At 39.6% G+C, this 18,777-nt stretch overlaps 1 protein-coding gene across 2 annotated transcripts in view; it reads right to left on the bottom strand.

Moving 5' to 3' along the window:
- svep1 (sushi, von Willebrand factor type A, EGF and pentraxin domain containing 1) overlaps window positions 1-18,777 on the bottom strand; it is a 61,939-nt gene that overhangs the window by 12,017 nt on the left and 31,145 nt on the right. For both annotated transcript variants that reach the window (XM_033983572.2, XM_055228836.1), the window contains exons 8-37: window positions 14,148-14,266; window positions 13,936-14,065; window positions 12,963-13,070; window positions 11,347-11,478; window positions 11,082-11,273; window positions 10,888-11,009; window positions 10,705-10,810; window positions 10,431-10,622; window positions 10,104-10,337; window positions 9,866-10,027; window positions 9,542-9,703; window positions 9,139-9,300; window positions 8,791-8,879; window positions 8,577-8,673; window positions 7,881-7,994; window positions 7,583-7,696; window positions 6,769-6,970; window positions 6,008-6,165; window positions 5,639-5,837; window positions 5,394-5,569; window positions 5,054-5,178; window positions 4,801-4,930; window positions 4,555-4,725; window positions 4,305-4,478; window positions 4,086-4,205; window positions 3,830-4,006; window positions 1,717-1,801; window positions 1,428-1,619; window positions 1,182-1,349; window positions 104-776 (exon numbers count right to left, since the gene is read on the bottom strand). In XM_033983572.2, the coding sequence (XP_033839463.1) occupies window positions 104-776; window positions 1,182-1,349; window positions 1,428-1,619; window positions 1,717-1,801; window positions 3,830-4,006; window positions 4,086-4,205; window positions 4,305-4,478; window positions 4,555-4,725; window positions 4,801-4,930; window positions 5,054-5,178; window positions 5,394-5,569; window positions 5,639-5,837; window positions 6,008-6,165; window positions 6,769-6,970; window positions 7,583-7,696; window positions 7,881-7,994; window positions 8,577-8,673; window positions 8,791-8,879; window positions 9,139-9,300; window positions 9,542-9,703; window positions 9,866-10,027; window positions 10,104-10,337; window positions 10,431-10,622; window positions 10,705-10,810; window positions 10,888-11,009; window positions 11,082-11,273; window positions 11,347-11,478; window positions 12,963-13,070; window positions 13,936-14,065; window positions 14,148-14,266 (4,985 nt within the window). The remainder of the gene's footprint in view (window positions 1-103; window positions 777-1,181; window positions 1,350-1,427; window positions 1,620-1,716; window positions 1,802-3,829; window positions 4,007-4,085; window positions 4,206-4,304; window positions 4,479-4,554; window positions 4,726-4,800; window positions 4,931-5,053; window positions 5,179-5,393; window positions 5,570-5,638; window positions 5,838-6,007; window positions 6,166-6,768; window positions 6,971-7,582; window positions 7,697-7,880; window positions 7,995-8,576; window positions 8,674-8,790; window positions 8,880-9,138; window positions 9,301-9,541; window positions 9,704-9,865; window positions 10,028-10,103; window positions 10,338-10,430; window positions 10,623-10,704; window positions 10,811-10,887; window positions 11,010-11,081; window positions 11,274-11,346; window positions 11,479-12,962; window positions 13,071-13,935; window positions 14,066-14,147; window positions 14,267-18,777) is intronic.

The raw sequence follows: 18,777 nt of genomic DNA, 5'->3' as shown, positions 1-18,777 counted from the left end.
ACATTAAATGTACCATTATTTTGTGATAACAACAATTAGTCATTTAAAAAGTCAAATAAAGTATTAAAGAATACTGAATTTGTCAACGTGTGAAGTAGCATACCTGTATGTACCCATTCTTTAATAACGGTGGTGTAGAGCAGGACACAGGCACACAAGTAGGCAAAACCCCTCCCCACTCTCCATCTGCTTTACAGGTTCTCCTCTTCTCTCCTCGAATCATAAATCCCTTCTCACAGCTATAAGCTACCACAGCTCCAAAACTGTAATTTGTCCCAATCACATAACCTCTATCAATGCTTTCAGGCTTGGAGCACCTGACTGGCACACAGCTGACATCATAAGGTGAGGGATCCCACTCCCCTCCAATCAGGCATCTTAGAGTGGCACTGTTATTCAGCATGAAACCCTCCTTACATTTGTAGCTTACTTCTGTGTTGCTGGCATACTTGGGTTTGTTAGTTGAATCAAAAATTGCATGTGGTAGATCAGGAGGTCGAAGGCAAAAGTTTGCAATGCATCGTGGGGCCTCCATCCCATCAGGAGGCGCCCACATACCCTGCGCATTACAGATCATTTTGGAGTTATTGCTGGCAGTATATCCATCCATGCAATAGTAGTTGGCTGTATCTCCAAACAACTGATGACTCTCATATGGCTCTGCGTGCTCAATGTCCGGCGGGTAGCCACAGGAGCGGGGCACACACTGAGCAGAACTGTCACTCCACCGACCCGCTGGAAGACACTCTCTTGTTTCTAGTCCAATCAGGGTGTATCTAGAAATAATAAATAATGTGTTATTTAATGTATTTAAACACCATATTCATACATTTGGTATTAAATGTTTTCCTGATGAAGGGCTAGTTGATGAAATGTCGCTTTTGCACTGTAAATAAAACACATTTTTTTCAAGTAAGACAGAGTACAAGAGTCTTTCTATTTTTGATTTTGATGAGCATCAATGCACTCCCTCTCCAATGTACTTGCCTTCAGAAATACAATGCGCGAAGCGCCTTCTTTATCTTAATGTTTTAATTAATGCAATACCTAAATGCATGACCAAAAATATAGCAAATTTTCAACGTTTAAAAAACTGGGCATTATTTGGGTATTGAATGGGTATGACAGGTATTTTACGAGTAACACACACAGAATGGAAAAGAAACAGTTGAAACCTTTACCCTTCTTTGCAGCGATAGAACACCTTATTTCCCAGTTCATAGTTCTCTCCAATAGTCTCTGCATCTCTTAAAGCTGGCGGTTCACCACACTCTATGCTGACACAGCGAGGGATCGGTCTGCTCCATTCTCCTGAGGCCTCACAAACCATCTCCATTGAGCCCTGTGGTCTTTGCAGGAACATTACACTTAAGATCACACCACCAAAACACAATGAAATGAACACAAAAGTTGTCATTCTTTCATACCTGTATCCATCCAAACAAGTGTAGGTTACAGTCGACATATAAGTGTTCATGGTCAAGGTGTAGTCTGCATTTGCAACAGCTGGCGGCCCACCACACATGACTGGGTGACAAATGGGTGGAGACCCACTCCATCTTTGGGTGGCAAGACATTGGAACTCATAGGGGATCTGAGGCAAATAGCCCTCCTTACAACTGGAAACAAAAAATAATGAATATATACATTTAACAGTACAATAATAGAAAGACGCAGATCCTTTATATATTCTGATTATGTCAAAGATGCTTATACCTGAAAGTCACCTTGCTTCCATAGGTGAAGTTACTTCCAGTCATAATGGAGTTTTCTGGAACAGTTGGTGCTGGGCAGGAAAGAGCTAAAAGCACAAAAGCTGCTTTAACAATTATTAGAATCAGAACCATTATTAGTAACAGAACTCTTACTTTTATACATCCCCAAGGGGAAATTCTTTTCTTACAGACAAGCAGCTGACCAGCAAAAGAATAGAGTTATCAAAAATAAAGTTAAGAAAAATTTAAATTAAATATAGTGGTCTGTCAACCCCACAGTGAAAATAAAATAAACTTACATTTAGCTTAAATTATAATATATTTATCTCTACATACAGTTTTACAATGATGAGGTATGACAGAATATTGCAAAACAGTTGTACAGTGAAACATTACAGCACAGAGTTGAGCAGTTTGATGGAAAAAGGCAGGAATGATTTCCTGTGTCTCTCAGTGGAGCAGCATGGCAGTAACAGTCTATGGCTGAATGAGCTTTTGTAGCTGACTGGCACATTGTGAAGTGGGTGGGTGGGAGGGAATGTTCAGAATAGCCCTGATTTTCGATAACGTCCTCCTATCCAACATTGTTCCCCTCAGCATGGCCAACCATGCTATGTATTTGAATTTATATTTGGGTCGATATAGTCTATTCAATGTGAATGAAGCATAACTTAATTGAGTTAAGGAAAGGTAATACATACTGACGATCTGATTCGTCAGAAATGGCAATAGTTCCCTCTACAGGACATATTACAAACTATACACGGACAAAATTGTTGGTACCCTTCAGTTAATGAAAGAAAAACTCACAATACTCACAGAAATAACTTGAAACTGACAAAAGTAATAATAAATAAAAAATTCTATGAAATTTAACCAATAAAAGTCAGATATTGCTTTTCAACCATGCTTCAACAGAATTATAAAAAAAAAAATAAACTCATGAAACAGGCCTGGACAAAAATGATGGTACCTTTAACTTAATATTTTGTTGCACAACCTTTTGAGGCAAACACTGCAATCAAACAATTTCTGTAACTGTCAGTGAGACTTCTGCACCTCTCAGCAGGTATTTTGGCCCACACCTCATGAGCAAACTGCTCCAGTTGTCTCAGGTTTGAAGGGTGCCTTTTCCAGATGACATGTTTCAGGAGTCATAGGATTTAGGTCAGGGCTCATAGAAGGCCACTTTAGAATAGTCCAATGTTTTCCTCTTAGTCATTCTTGGGTGTTTTTAGCTTTCCTGTTGCAAGACCCATGACCTGGGACTGAGACCAAGCTTTCTGATAGCACATTTCTCTCTCGAATCCCTTGACAGTCTTGATATTTCACTGTACCCCGCAAGATTCAAGACCCCCTGTGCCAGATCCAGCAAAGCAGCTCCAGAACATAACAGAGCCTCCTCCATGTTTCACAGTAGGGACAGTATTCCTTTCTTGATATGCTTCATTTTTCCATCTGTGAACATAAAACTGATGTGTCTTGGCAAAAAGTTCTATTTTTGTCTCATCTGTCCATAGGACATTCTCCCAGAAGCTTTGTGGCTTGTCAACATGTAGTTTATGTAGTTTGGCAAATCTGGCTTTTTTATGATTTGTTTTCAACAATGGTGTCCTCCTTGGTCGTCTCCCATTAAGTCCACTTTGGCTCAAACAACGACGGACGGTGCAATCTGACACTGATGTTCCTTGAGCTTGAGCTTGTAGTCACAGGAACATCAGGCTGCTTGGAGATGGTCTTATAGCCTTTACCTTTAACATGCTTGTCTATAATTTTCTTTCTAATCTCCTGAGACAACTCTTTCCTTTGCTTCCTCTGGTCCATGTTGAGTGTGGTACACACCATGTCACATTATTTTCAGTCTTTTCTAGGTACCATCATTTATGTCCAGGCCTGTTTCATGAGTTTTTTTATTTAAGTAATTCTGTTGAAGCATGGTTGAAAAGCAATGTAAGACTTTCACTGGTTAAATTTCATAGAATTTTATTATTATTACTTTGGTAAGATTCAAGCTATTTCTGTGACCATTTTGAGTTTTTCTTTCATTAACCGAAGGGTACCAACAAGGGTACCATGCGTAGAACAGTGAACAGTTCTAACAGTGAAAGACCTACCTCTGCAATAAGGCCGTATGCTGTCCCAGTCTCCTGTCTCTAGGCACTTAAGGCGAGCAGGCCCTATCAGCTCGTATCCATTATCACAGCCAAATATGCTTTCGCTACCCATCAGAAAGTTGCTACCATCTCTGTGGCCATTATCTGGAGCACCCAGGTCTTCACATTTAACGGGCTCTGACATTAAAATAAAATGTATTACTCTTTACTTGTATTTTTTACACATCTTCACTCTTCTTAATATTCATGTACTTGCCGGTACAGTTTTTCCCATCCCCGCTGTATGGATGCATACAACTGCAGGTGTAGGAACCCTCTGTATTTTGACATCTGGCGTTCTCATCACAGTCAGACCCCAGAGCACACTCATCCACATCTTAAACAAAACAAAAAAAAAAAACATTTTGATAGATTTTCATACATCTCTCACCATTATTAGTAGCAGAACTCTCAATGTTTTATCAACAGTAAGTACCAAGACACGCAGGTGGATTTCCTCCCCACTTTCCACTGTTTGTGCAGTGCATCTTTGCATCTCCCAGAAGGTAAAACCCAGAGTTACACTGATATATGACAGAGCTGCCAGCATGGAAGTCTGTGCCTTGGAATAACCCATTCTCCAGTGGACGGGGAGGTCCACAAGAAACTCCTAATTAAACATAGAACACTATCATAAAAGTTCTTCTTTTACAGGCTGCTCTAGTAATTTACTTTTTAACACTTACTTTCACAAGTGGCCACAGGGTGGCTCCACTCGCCTTTGTTTTGGCACTGCAGCACTGGCTCACCCACCAGGTAGAAGCCAGGATCACAAGACAGCTGCACCTGAGCGCCAGGACTCACCTCCACAGTGGAAACATGAAGGTGAGGCACAGCATTCTCCAACTGTGGACAATCTAAAAAGAGGTGTCCATTTTAGCCACATAAGTAACAAGTAGTTTCTATACAACTCAAATATGCCTTTTATTTACCGGCACAGAAAATGCTGTTCTGGTTGACTTTAACACGCCCCATAACTCCATTAAGGAAATCTGGCCAGGCAAGTACATTGCCTCTATGAGTAACATGGGAGGCTGGACAGCTGCTGGACAGGACCTTAATCTTACCACAAATAAATCAAAAGGGATTGCTCAAGACATTGATTAACATATTTTTACCCTATTATAACAGAATACAAGCACAATATAGTGTAAATACAAGTAAAAGATAAGGAAAAGGAGGAACCTGCTGTGGCGTGAGAACCCTGTCCCAAATGTGGAGCTGACTGATGGATCCAACAAAGGACTCCACTGGATTAAAACCATCGCCTCTTTGGTCTTGGTCCTGGCCTAATACCAGGGCCCCACCACCTACATGATCCAGATTTAGATTAATATATATATATATATATATATATATATATATATATATATATATATATATATATATATATATATATATATGTTTAATCAATCAGAATATGACTTCATAACTATTTCATAACCCATAATAACATGTAAAAAGGGAAAAAACAATGATATACAATAAAATTAAAGCACACAAATTGTTGAAAATAGCACTACACCTGGGATAGTGGTGCCTACTGATAGGTCTTTGCCTCCATCTGATGGCTTTCCGTTAATGTAGATTCTCCAGTCACCATCCCAGCTCCTCCATGACACTCCGATGTGGTACCACTGACCAGTGTTCACAGCAGGGCAGTCCGTGATTCGCTCCTTCCCATTTACATACAGAACCCATCTGAATCACAGGAAAGTAACAGATACCATTATGCCATATTTAGAGTGGAATGATTCATGAAATACTTACCCATTATAGTCTATGAGCAGAAAAGCATTGTCACTGCCTTCTACAGCATAAGAGATGGGTGTACCATAGTTGGTCGTGTCTGAGGATTTCATCCAAAAAGTACAAGTGATCTCTGTCAGTGCTGGCATGACACTATCCATCATTATGTATCCATGGATACCAGAAACCTCAAAGTCAAGGTTGAAAGCAGATGACATTTCTGAAAGACAAAAGTGATGTAATTAATATTCATAAAAAATATAGTATACATTTTAAATGCAGTCTTTATCTTGCACATTTGTAAACAGACTACAGATACATTTAGCAAAGATTGAGCACACGTTCTGTCTACCCAACTGAACTGTCATCGGTTTGTCATACATATAGTACCTGTCTCACACCTGGTTCCGTTGAACCCAGGGAGACAGCGGCAGGTGTAGGAGCCAAGGCCATCAAAGCAGTTTGCTCCATTTAAACAGGGGTTAGGATCACACTCATTCACATCCACTTCACAGAGTCTTCCCATGTACCCCTCAATACACTGGCATCTGAAAACATAACAAGGAGGAAACATACAGGAATCACTTTAAAAGTCCTATATTATGCAAAATTGACTCTTGCGAACCATTGTGAAGCAGGACAGAATTTTGTTATGTTATCAAACACGGAGCTGTGTTTTGTTTCATTCACATGTATTTGGGTAACGCTGTATTATTAGTAGGTCTACATCTCCAAAGGTGAAAATGCTCTGTTCCACCTTGTGATGTCATGAGGCAGTAGTTTTCAAGCTAACAGCTACCTTTAACCTTTAGTTTGGTAGAGATTGGCAACTCCAGGGCCAAAATGCTCCAAATAATTCTAATGAAGGCATATGGAATTTAAAAACACAGTGCAGTACTTCCTGTATTCCCACATGACATCAAGGTGGAACAGTATTTTCTGTATGAGAGAAGAATATGCAGGAATTGTTTGATAAGTGTGTGGAAGAATCAAAATACAACTTAGATATGTTTTTGATGAGGAAACAACATAACAATAAATCAGGAATATGGTAGTGTAATATGGGCCCTTTAATGTCAAATATGCATAATAATTAATTAACAGCTTGAACTGTTGGAAACTAAAGACCCATAATATAATCAAGCAGTTACCTAAAGTTGTTAACTGCATCCAGACACGAGCCTCCATTGAGACATGGGGTGCTGTTGCATTCATCAATGTTGATCTCACAGTGATCTCCTGAAAAGCCAAGAGCGCATGTGCATGTGTAGCCTCCAGTAAGGTCTTCGCAAACACCTCCATTCAGACAAGGGTTCGAAAGACATTCATCAATATCCAGCTCACAACGAGATCCTGTAAAAATTGTCAAACATATACCTGTTGTAATCTAGTATCCAGAGAGAGTAGAGTAGCCAAAAATTGTACTCAAGTCAGAGTAACGTTACTTCAAAATAATATTACTCAAGTAGAAGTACAAAGTAGTCAGCCAAGAAATTACTCAAGTAAGATTGAAAGGAGTAACTTAAAGAGTTAAAGATTGTCGGGATGTAACGTCTGGTTAAAAATTTAAATTTTATGGAAAATTGATGGAAAAAGCATGAAATAATGCACAAAACCTGGTATTTTCAAAGACAAAAAAATTGGATAGTCAAAAAAAATTTGAAAAACTATATCATATCTTGAGGAGTGGTGCTAGAAGCACAAATGTACAAATCATTGCATATTGTCAACATAAAGCTTTTGTCACAGAGTAACCAAAACCTTTAGTCAAGTAAGAGTATTGCTACTTCAATAAAAATATTACTCAAGTAGGAGTACAAGCATGCTGGGGACAAGTACACTAAAAAGTACAATTTCTTTAAAAAGTTACTCAAGTAAATGTAACTGTGTACTGCCCACCTCTGCTAGTATCTTTTCTAGTATGCTAGTATGTGGTTAGTCAATAATAAAAACCCCTAGACAAACCTGTGAAGCCACCAACACAGCTGCAGGTAAATCTATTGACTTCATCCACACAGATACCATCATTTAAACAGGGAGACGATGAACACTCATTCACTTCAGCTTCACATAAAGACCCTAAATCACAGGGGGCAAAAACGGTGACCAGAAATTTTTGTGAGAATAATTTTTGAATTCCATAATATGCATTTAATTAGGTACTTGTTCAAATGAGTATCTAGTTTTGATACTAGTTTTATTATCAATTAGCATCTGATTTTCGATACCTTTGACAACCCTACTGCATTGGTTGTGAGCTTACCAAGAAATCCAGCCTGGCACTGACATTGGAAGTCTCCTAGTCCGTCTTTACACAGACCTCCATTTTGACAAGGAGCAGAGTCACATTCATCTATGTCTACCTCACATTTAGCGCCTGAGAGACAAATATCACAAACATAAACAAAAAGCTTTTCATTTCAGTGTCACTTATAACACAACAGCTCCATCTGTTATCAACAGGACTTATTGCTTCATGGTCTTGGTAACTTAAGAAATAACAAAGCTGGGTATTATTATTGTATGCTAATTTCACTTACTCTTATTCTTATTATTTCACATTATGGAAATATTATCAATTGAGACAATGTGTACTATGAGATCATGACCATTTATACTGTATGAGGATAGAAAGAAAATACACTTCCTATATATTATAATGCACCTTATTGATAGTAGTATATCCCCACTATTTATTTGCTGAGCTTTTAATTCTTGACGTAAATCTCTGGACTTTGATTAAGAGGTAGTTTATGATGAATGAAAAAGTTTGACTTGTTCCTACACCGAACATATTGAACATAGTGACTGCATTCCTTAATTCCACGCTGTTTTTTATTTGGTGTATTTTAAAACATGCATTTTAAAACATTTATATGTTCTAAATAAAGTTATCAATCAATCAGTCAATCAATGGTTTCACTCACAGATCTCAAAAACCCAGAAACACATTTCTCACCTGTGAATCCTGGCATACAGGTGCAGACATATCCAGCTCCAATTTCTTCACATGTGCCCCTATTTTGGCAGGGATTCAAGAAGCATTCATGGAAAACCTGCAAAAATATGAGAATACAGTTAATTTCAACTAAACTATGATGCAAATAACATCACAATCAAGTCTGGAAACAGATCTGATAGTTTACCTTTTGTTAAAAATAAATTAAACTAACCTGACTGCTGGCTTGGTAGTCCTCAACTACCTCCACTACCGGAGCAGCCGTCACACTCTCCTCCTTTGGAAGAAAACTTGAGCTAAAGCCTGACAATGACACCCAAATAAAATACATACAATGCAAGAAAGGGAAAGCTGGAACAATAGCATGGAAACCTATTGACCAAACTGTCCGATATCTGTCATCCAACTCAACTAAAACCAAGATTAGAGTTATATTAATAGCACTAAGTGTAATTTTATGTAATGGGGAGAGCTGCCACAACACAGTAAGATCACACAATCTTGGTCATTCTACTGTTATTATCATCAATATAAAAATAATGTCATATGTGTAATCACTTACTAGAGCAAAGCTGGATTGTTGTTGTTCCAGTGTTAGTGGTCGTCCCATAAAAGGGGCAGGAGAGGCAATATGAACGCCCATGATCGGGTTGATAGTAATCTCTGGGGCAAGGATAACAAGGAACCAACCCAGTCCGTGAGAAATGACCAGGTGAACAAGGAACTATGGAGGGGGGAAAAACGGCAAAGAATTAAAAAAATAGAGGATTGCTATGTGAATGACAGATAATCACTCAGGAATATGTCTTCGCTGGTTGGAAAATGAGCTGACAGTCTGAATTTTGAATGGGTCAGTTGTTATTTTTTCCAGTTGAGGTGGTTAGTGATATTTTACAGAGGTATACTGCAATTCCTTGTCTCACGCAATACCACACAAATGGAAAAAAGGATTGTCCTTAGATTACCTCCACACTCAGTCTGGTCCACTGCTCCCCTGGTCACAGTTGAGGTCCTATCAGGACAGACGAGGCACTCCCTTGCCCCAAACCCAGGCTGGAAGTGTCCCAGTGGGCATGATTCACAAATCTCCAGTCCATTTAAAGAGTGACTACCAGGTTTACACTGCCCTGAAATAACCAAGGCCATGTATACTATTAGTCAAACATTTGGAGACACCCTCTCATTCAAAATGTGTTTTTTCTTTATGCTTAATATTTTCTATGTACATCAAATGTATGATATAAGATATATATGGAATTATGTAGCAAAAAGAAAGTTAGGAGTTATACCTTTGCATTCGGCCTTGCTGCGAGAATGGAGGTATGCTGTAGATGATCCTTCAGGGCAGGACTTACACTCCAGCTGGCCCTCCTCATCTTGGTAGGATCCCAGCCAGCAGCTTTCACATTCATTATATTCAAGAGAGAAGTAGGTACCTACTGGACACTGGACTGTAACAGGCCAGTGAATACCATTGTTTAAGTGGAATGGTAAATCATAAATAAAAAACAAATACTAAATACCAACCACACATTCTGCCTCTGAGAACTGAACCTGGCCGACAAAACAGGGAGGCCTTCCTGCTCTCGATGGATTTCGGGTCAGCCACAATCATCTGGGACGACAGATGAAAACTGGACAGTGGCTGCTTAGCCAGGGTTCGCCTTAGTCTGTTGGTTAACTGTTCCAGAGTGCGCAACAGCCTTTTCTGATTGGCTACCTCTGTGGAATCATTCCTTGACAGAGGCAGAGGAATGCTTGCTGGGAAAATTGGTTTAAATTAGAAAATTTAAAGTACAATTATAATGATAGGTATCTGTCATGTGCATTTATCAAAATAACTGTATACTCTACCTGTGATATTAAAGAAGATCTGTATCTTTTGGTCTCTCGTGGGCCCTCTGATCCTCCTGTGTCTCTTGGTTCGATGGTGGGTCGATACACTACTGCCTTGGCTCCGACTGGGCAGCTGTCTGGTACCTGTAGCAAAGCCTGACTCAAAGTACGAGTAATCCTGATTTCCCTGTGGACCCCAGCCTCCTGGAGCTTCAAGATTTAAGAATATTCAGGGAAAAATTAGTCCTTAAATTGGGTGAAGGACAATTACATTTGTAGGCTCAACACTTACCAATCGAAAAGCCATTCTCATAGTCATAATTGTACTCCAGACAATTTCCCTGTGACATCACTTCCAGCTTGCAGGTGACATCATCACTGCTGCAGAGGTTTGGAAGCTAGAAAACAGTAGGTATTAATGGGCCAGAGCACACCCTGGATTCTAAGGTAACAAGGGTGTGGACAAGGCCCTTACCAAGCTTTCCAGTTTAGTATTGAACTCTCCAGCAAATGACTTGACCAGGTCCAGATCATCACAGCGAGTGGCTTTGAACAACATCTCAAATGGCTTAAATCCATTGTTTGCCACACGGTTCACTGCAGTTAAGAAAGATTTGATGTCTCAGAACAAGTGGACATCATCTGTTTCCATAAAAACAACATTCTTACCTGAACAGTCAGGGCGGTCTGAGGAGGAGGGAGGCTCCCATACTCCATTGTAGGCACAGAAGTAACTGTGCACTGCAGCCTGAGTGAGGCTGTAGCCCTCTTTACAGTGAAGAGTACAGCTGACCCCTGTCTCCTCTTCAGAACATACAAACTCTCCATTCACTGGCATGTACGGCTGGTCACATGTGGTGCCTGTATAACATTTTTAACAGCTTTTATCAAGAGGGTCAAACCAGATATTCACGCTGAGAGTGTTTAACCTTACCTTGTACAGTTACAGTTAGGTTACAGATGCGGCTGTTACCGGCGGCATCAAAGGCCGTATACTGGACCAAAGTATCTCCAACAGGAAACAAGGAACCAGGAGTGTGGGTACTGTTCACTGTTAAGCGACAAGCTGTAGAGACACATTCAAAATAATCCACATTAAAAAATACAACAACAAAGTATATATCCAACTGTTAACATTTACTCAAAATGTTATGGGTGGTATGCTTTTAACATAAACCGAAGACCATTTTAGTCTAGTCACATATAAGATTTCAAGGATCCAAAAGTCCAACAGAGGGCAGTATTGTTGCACACTTTTTCTTTACTCTGAGTCATCTTAAGCTATAAATCATAAGAGCTAAACCCAGGTATGTCTAAAGAGCAATGGCACACACTTTCTGGTCCGTAAAATATACTACTACACTATACAATTGTGTATTGTACAAGTGTGACTCATGAGGGTTGGAAGCAGATGGTGAGAAGTTACAACAGAGAAGGTGCAAGTGGGAAAACTGACAAATCAATCTTTCATTTTGCTCCGTTCCCAAATTTGTCACATAGTAACAGTAGCAGCATCATTCCAGTGGGTCTGACACACGTCTGGCCTTTTGGAGTCTGGTGTCTACACTTTTACACTGTTTATGTGCATCGGGGCTGCCCTATATATAGCACTGGCATCAGGGTGTGGGCCTGGAAAAACAAAACATTGACGTTGAAACGCGCTGGGTTGACGTGGTGTGGCCCAGGGCCGCCACAGGAGCCTGTTATTACAGTATGTGTGTGAGACAAGTGTGTGCATGTGTGTATTTAACAGGAGGTGCACATCTCCAGACAGAACGTACATGTCAGGACCTGAGATTGATTTGTGAAAATTTGAGCTTGCATTTAACTCCGTTTCTCTAACAATGCCTTGAACATGTGTCAGAAAGCTTAAAAATATATGGATAGTGTTATTTGTGTGCAAGCGGGCGCCAGAGCCAGAGAATTACATGGGTCTGGTTATGGGCTGGAGCCTGGAGTAGTCTGGTTTGTAGTCTGTCACCACCACTGATGTTTGGGCAGAGAGGGGAATGCCAAGAGAAAGCAGGCTTTGATATTTAGTCTATTTGGGTGAATTGCCTTGGTGTGCTTCTTTATACAGGACTGCTCTGTATCAACACAGAGGCATTGCAGGGTGGCCCCAGATGAGGAGAGACTAATCAGTTGTATATAAAATCCTAACAGCCAACATATGTCTGTCACACCCTATTCTTTCAGTGATAACACAAGCAGGAGGGAAAAAAGAAGAGAGTGTTGTACTTCTATAAATGCACAGTAAAGCCAAAAAAGTGAATAAAATGTTTTTCACCTGTTCTCATGAAATGTCTTAATAACATTGATTGATGCAATACATTGACGCATTACAAAAAACTCATCTGAAATCATCTGTGTTTTGTTTTCCCTGTTTCTATTTTCCATTGAATAAGACCTTTATGAATAAGAAATATACAGTAATATACATTTTCCAGAGTCCCGATGGAAAAGAAAAATCATAAGTTGAAACAGACAGGAGAAGAAAAGATACAGTAGTCATATACAATAACAGGCTGCCACCAGACTCACAACACAAACCTGAGTTGTCAGAAAACTGTGGCACTTCCCAGACCACTGCTGTCTCTGTGTCTGTGGCCAGAACTGGAGGCGGAGACCGGCATCTGTCAATCACCGGAGGCTCTGTATCTAGAGGTTTCAAAAGTGGATGAAAAGCACATTTGATAAAATATGATATGTTATGTGGAAAATAATAACTTAGAGACTTTATTTTGAACCAGTGCATTTTTGACTGCAGAATAAACTTGTGAAAAATATCAGAAATCAGACACTAATCGATATTCAAACTAGTATTGAAAACAGATACTCGTTTGAGTAGGTATCAATACTAAAAAAATCACGTTCACAGGACGGAACAAGTTTAAGACTACATAGACTAGTATACGCTCATGGACCATTATGGAACCTACCTGGTCAAGTGAGGGATTGCAGACATAAGACCACATGGTAATATAAAAGAAAATCAGAACTCTGATTTAATGTTGAAAATTATATTTGATAGTCTAAATAAAGCGTGTTTTATATTATCATCGTGGTATTGGAAACATTATTGAGTATCAAGTCTATTCAAATTGAGTTTGAAATTTTTGTATTGTGACAACACAACTGCACAGGATGAATTGCAGTGTGTCAGGGGCATTAGTTAAACACATGTCTCCAATAAAAACCCTCAACGTTCCACCACCATAATAACATATGGAAATGTTCACAGCTACCATGCTTGAGGTTTTCCCCCCGACTGCTATGATTATTGAGTGGCTGACATGGGACACCCCTGTTTTTCGCTCTTTACTGTAACCCCATTTGGCACCTGCTAAGGGGGAGGGGGAGGGCTGCTTATGTGTCAATTGGAGTTCAGAATGACAAAAATGTCTTTAAAAGGGTGGGGCAGCAAAGACTTGGTACAGTATGTGTACAGCAAGGAAATTCTTACTACTTTATACATTCAGATTTTAGCACTTTCTGGATTGTATTTTCATCAGTGTGGACTTACCAATGATAGTAACAGTAAAGGAACAGTTTGCTTGATTTCCAGAGCGATCAGTAGCAATGTAAGTGATGACTTCTTTTCCAATTGGAAGCAGTTGTGGAGGAGTGTATACAGGCTTCACTTGCACAGACACCTAGAGAACAGAGAGCATCGAAATGTTATTAAAAAGTGAGCAATTTAATTAAAAGATTGCATAATATGGTGAAAAAGCCCACCTCCTCCTTGGAGTTGTCTAGTGCAGTAGGTATGTTCCAGCTGACAACAGCAGTGTTGCGGCGCTCATCTGTCTCTGCAACAATGTCATCCGGGCACTGGACCCAAGGAGGCTCGGAGTCTGAAGAGATAGACTACAATTAATACATCACATCTACTTCTTTGTACACAGCAAATTATGTTATTATCTTGTTATCTTAATTTGGAAAAGTAATGTCATCTGACCTCTTAAATGAAAATAAATCACCTTATTAAATAATGACAAAGAGATGCTTTTACATTGTTCCAAAAATAAAACCCCATACACTTAAAAACATTTATTACTAATAAACAGATATTAGTGATGACGTGTGTTGACAATTTTGACTATTTTTTATTATGGACAAATGTGCAACAGTGACAAGCATATATCCAGTTAAATAGAATGCAATTATATCCCACTTCTGAATTAATTATGGATTATGGGAAATCAACATTGTACAGTGGTATGGTTTTCATTGTGACAAGTTCACAACATCTGGTACTAAAAGGGCATTCACTTGAAAGGAGAACTATTTTTGCTGTTATTCAACATGAAAGTATTACAGGTACACCTCATCTTTTTATAAGTTTAACTTTGTGGCTGGACTTATTCTCCTCAGAGGCTGCAGTGGCTTAATTAGGATAAGTTTACTGAAATAAGGACATTGATGACAGGCAGAGATATGCTCCACCACCTGCTTCGGGACTGAGGCATCTGGAGGGCTGCATGCCATTATACAACACTCCTGAGACCAGGCACAGCATGGAGCGCTGAAATCCAGCAGTGTGGGCTGTCATTTTGAGTCAACCTGTTCCCCAAACAAACAAAAATAGTCAACTAATGATACATGAAGAACCAACTAAGGCTATGTTCACATTGTAGGTTGTTTTACCTAAATGTGACCTTGATCTCATGTTTCCATTATAGTGTGAACAGACTGAATCTGATTTGATTTGAATGTGATCCAGGCCACTTTCATATGTGGGAATACAGTTGAAACCAGAAGTTTACATACACTATATAAAAGACACATATGCTTTTTTCCCATCTCTATCTGACTTGAAATCAAACTTTTACAAACTTTTAGGTCAATTAGGATTACCAAAATTATTTCTATTTGCTAAATACCAGAATAATGAATTTTACGTACAGTACGATTACTATGCTTTTAAACAATTTGGGAAAACCCAGATGATGATGTCATGTCTTTGGAAGCTTCTGATAGGTTTATTGACAACCTTTGGATTAATTAGAGACACACCTATGTATGTATTTGAAGGCACACCCAAAACACACTGCTTCTTGGTGTAACATCATGGAAAAGTCCAAAGAAATCAGCCAAGATATCAAAAAGAGAATTGTGGACTTGCAAATGTGTGTCATAGTCAGCAGTGAAACGAGTACGGTACAGTACTGACATGGGCTGAAAGGCCACTCTGCCAGGAAGAAGCCAGATTTCAGTTTGCAAATGCACACAGGGTTCTTTTGGACTGGTGCAATTCACAAAATAGATGGCATCATTAGAAAAGAATATTATGTGGAAATACTGAAGCAACATCTCAAGACATCAGCCAGGAAGTTAAAGCTTGGGCGCAAATTTGGAAGGCTCAGTGTTGAGCCTTCCAAATGGACTATGACCTGAAGCATTCTGCCTAACTGGTTACAAAGTGGCTTAAGGATAACAAAGTCAATGTTTCGGAGTGGCCATTACAAAGCCCTGATCTCAATCCTATTGAAAATTTATGGGTAGACCTGAAAAGGCATGTGCGAGCAAGGCGAGCTACAAACTTGGCTCAGTTACACTAGGAAGTATGGGCCAGAATTCCTGCCTACTATTGTGAGAAGCTTGTGGAAGGAAGGACCCAAATCATACAGTCTAAAGCAGACATGGGCAAACTACGAGCCAGGGACCACACATGGCCTTTTGGGTTTATTAATCTGGCCCGCCGAACATGACCAAATTATATTAAAATAGGTTCAATTTACCTTTCCCCTGTAATGCCAACTTTTCCCCAAAAGATGGCTCACTTCAGCTACATCAACCTTGTTCACTTGTATTGCTCTCTTATTCTTTTATCAGCCCTTCTGCAAAAATGAGCTTACCAAAGAAAAGAAAAGTGAGCACGGAGTGTTTAATACGGAGTGGATAACAAAATATTTTTTCACTGAAGTCTGATCAAAGGATGTATGCCTAATATGGTAAGAAACTGTTACGGTTTTCAAAGAGTACAATATCAGCCGTCACTTTGTTACAAAGCATGCCAACTATGCTAGCAAGCAGTCAACACAGGAATGGGCATCTGCAACTCAGAGGTTGACAGTCAATTTACAGATTAATTAATGCATTTGAAAAACAATTTGTACAATGAGCCTTGCATATTCATGCTTTGCTACATGTTACAGGACAAATTTCTAATGTAATATACAGTGGGTACGGAAAGTATTCAGACCCCCTTAAATTTTTCACTCTTTGTTATATTGCAGCCATTTTTCTTCATTAAATGTGTGAATTTTTTGCAGAATTATTAAAAAAGAAAAACTGAAATATCACATGGCCATGAGTATTCAAACTCTTTGCTGTGACCCTCATATATTTAACTCGTGTGCTTTCTTCTGATCATCCTTGAGATGGTTCTACACCTTCATTGGACTCCTGCTGTGTTTGATTATACTGACTGAGCTTGATTAGGAAGGCCACACACCTGTCTATATATGACCTTACATTGATGTCAGAACAAATGAGAATCATGAGGTCAAAGGAACTGCCTGAAGAGCTCAGAGACAGAATTGGACAAGGCACAGATCTGGCCAGGGTTATAAAAAAATTTCTGCTGCACTTAAGATTCCTAAGAGCACAATGGCCTCCGTAATCCTTAAATGGAAGACATTTGGGACGACCAGATCCCTTCCTAGAGCTGGCCGTCCGGCCAAACTGAGCAATCCGGGGAGAAGAGCATGATGAGAGAGGTAAAAAATAACCCAAAGATCACTGTGGCTGAGCTCCAGAGATGCAGTTGGGAGATGGGAGAAAGTTCTAGAAAGTGAACCACCACTGCAGCCCTCCAGTCGGGCCTTTATGGTAAAGCCCGATGGAAGCCTCTCCTCAGTGCAAGACACATGAAAGCCCGCATGGAGTTTGCTAAAAAACAACTGAAGGACTCCAAAAGGGTGAGCAGTATGATTTTCTGATCTTATGAGACCAACATAGAACTTTTTGGCCTTAATTCTAAGCGGTCTTTTTGGCCTTAATTCTAAGCGGTATGTGTGGAGAAAACCAGGCACAGCTCATCACCTGTCCAATACAGTCCCAACAGTGAAGCATGGTGGTGGCAGCATCATGCTGTGGGGGTGTTTTTCAGCTGCAGGGACAGAACGACTGGTTGCAATCGAAGGTAAGATGAATGCGGCCAAGTACAGGGATATGCTGGATGAAAACCTTCTCCAGAGTGCTCAGGACCTCAGATAAGGCCAAAGGTTCGCCTTCCAACAAGAAAATGACCGTAAGCACAAAACTAAAGGAGTGGCTTCAGGACAACTCCGTGACTGCTCTTGAATGGCCCAGCCAGAGCCCTGACTTAAACCCAATTGAGCATCTCTGGAGAGACCTGAAAATGGCTGTCCACCAACATTCACTGTCTAACCTGACAGAACTGGAGAGGATCTGCAAGGAGGAATGGCAGAGGATCCCCAAATCCAGATGTGAAAAACTTTCATCATTCCCAAAAAAGACTCTTGGCTGTATTAGCTCAAAAGGGTGCTTCTTCTAAATACTAAGCAAAGTGTCTGAATCCTTAAGGCTGTGTGTTTCAGTTTTTCTTTTTTAATATCAATCAAATCAATTTTGTGTTTCTCTGTCAATATGGGGTGCTGTGTGTATATTAATTAGGGAAAAAATGAACTATATATTTGAACTATAATATATCCTGGCCCAGTCTCTCTGTCAAATTTTAGAACCTATTGTGGCCTGTGTGTGAAAAGGTTTGCCCATCCCTGGTCTAAAGGCAATGGCACCAAATACTTATAAAATGTATGTAAACTTCTGACTTTGAAGAAAGTAATGATTTTGAGTAATGAGTAATTGACCTAAAACAGGAAAAGTTTAGTCTGATTTCATGTCAGGAAAGCATGTCTCTTTTTATATAGTATATGTAAACTTCTGGCTTCAACTGTAAATCAGATTCCAATTTGAGCATTTGCATTGTGAACACGCAGGTCAGATTTATCTGACTTTTACAGCTCTGAAATGCTACATGTGCTATTTTTTTCACTAGAAAAGGCAGAATAGAAACATAATTAAACACTCAAACGTCTGCCAGAGTACAGTGAAGGGAAACATAAAGAAACAGGTTTTAGAGGGTATTGATATATTGGGAAAGAAAGTGAGTCAAACATAAATAGCATAGCATAGCATAGCCAAAAAGCCTATTTAAAGTGAAGGATTATTATTATTGACGAATTGTTCTAACTAATATGTGTCCGTGTACATCGGGACAGAGCTGATGGGTTCACATGCGAAATTTGATTTGGGTCACATTAGATTTGACGTGCAATGTTAAAGTAGACTAAGGTCGTTTTCACACATGTTAATACGTTCTCTGGAACGACCCCAG

Source organism: Periophthalmus magnuspinnatus, chromosome 18 (assembly GCF_009829125.3).
Source record: "Periophthalmus magnuspinnatus isolate fPerMag1 chromosome 18, fPerMag1.2.pri, whole genome shotgun sequence".
Lineage (NCBI taxonomy): Eukaryota > Metazoa > Chordata > Actinopteri > Gobiiformes > Gobiidae > Periophthalmus > Periophthalmus magnuspinnatus.
This window is presented reverse-complemented; position numbering and strand designations above follow the sequence as displayed.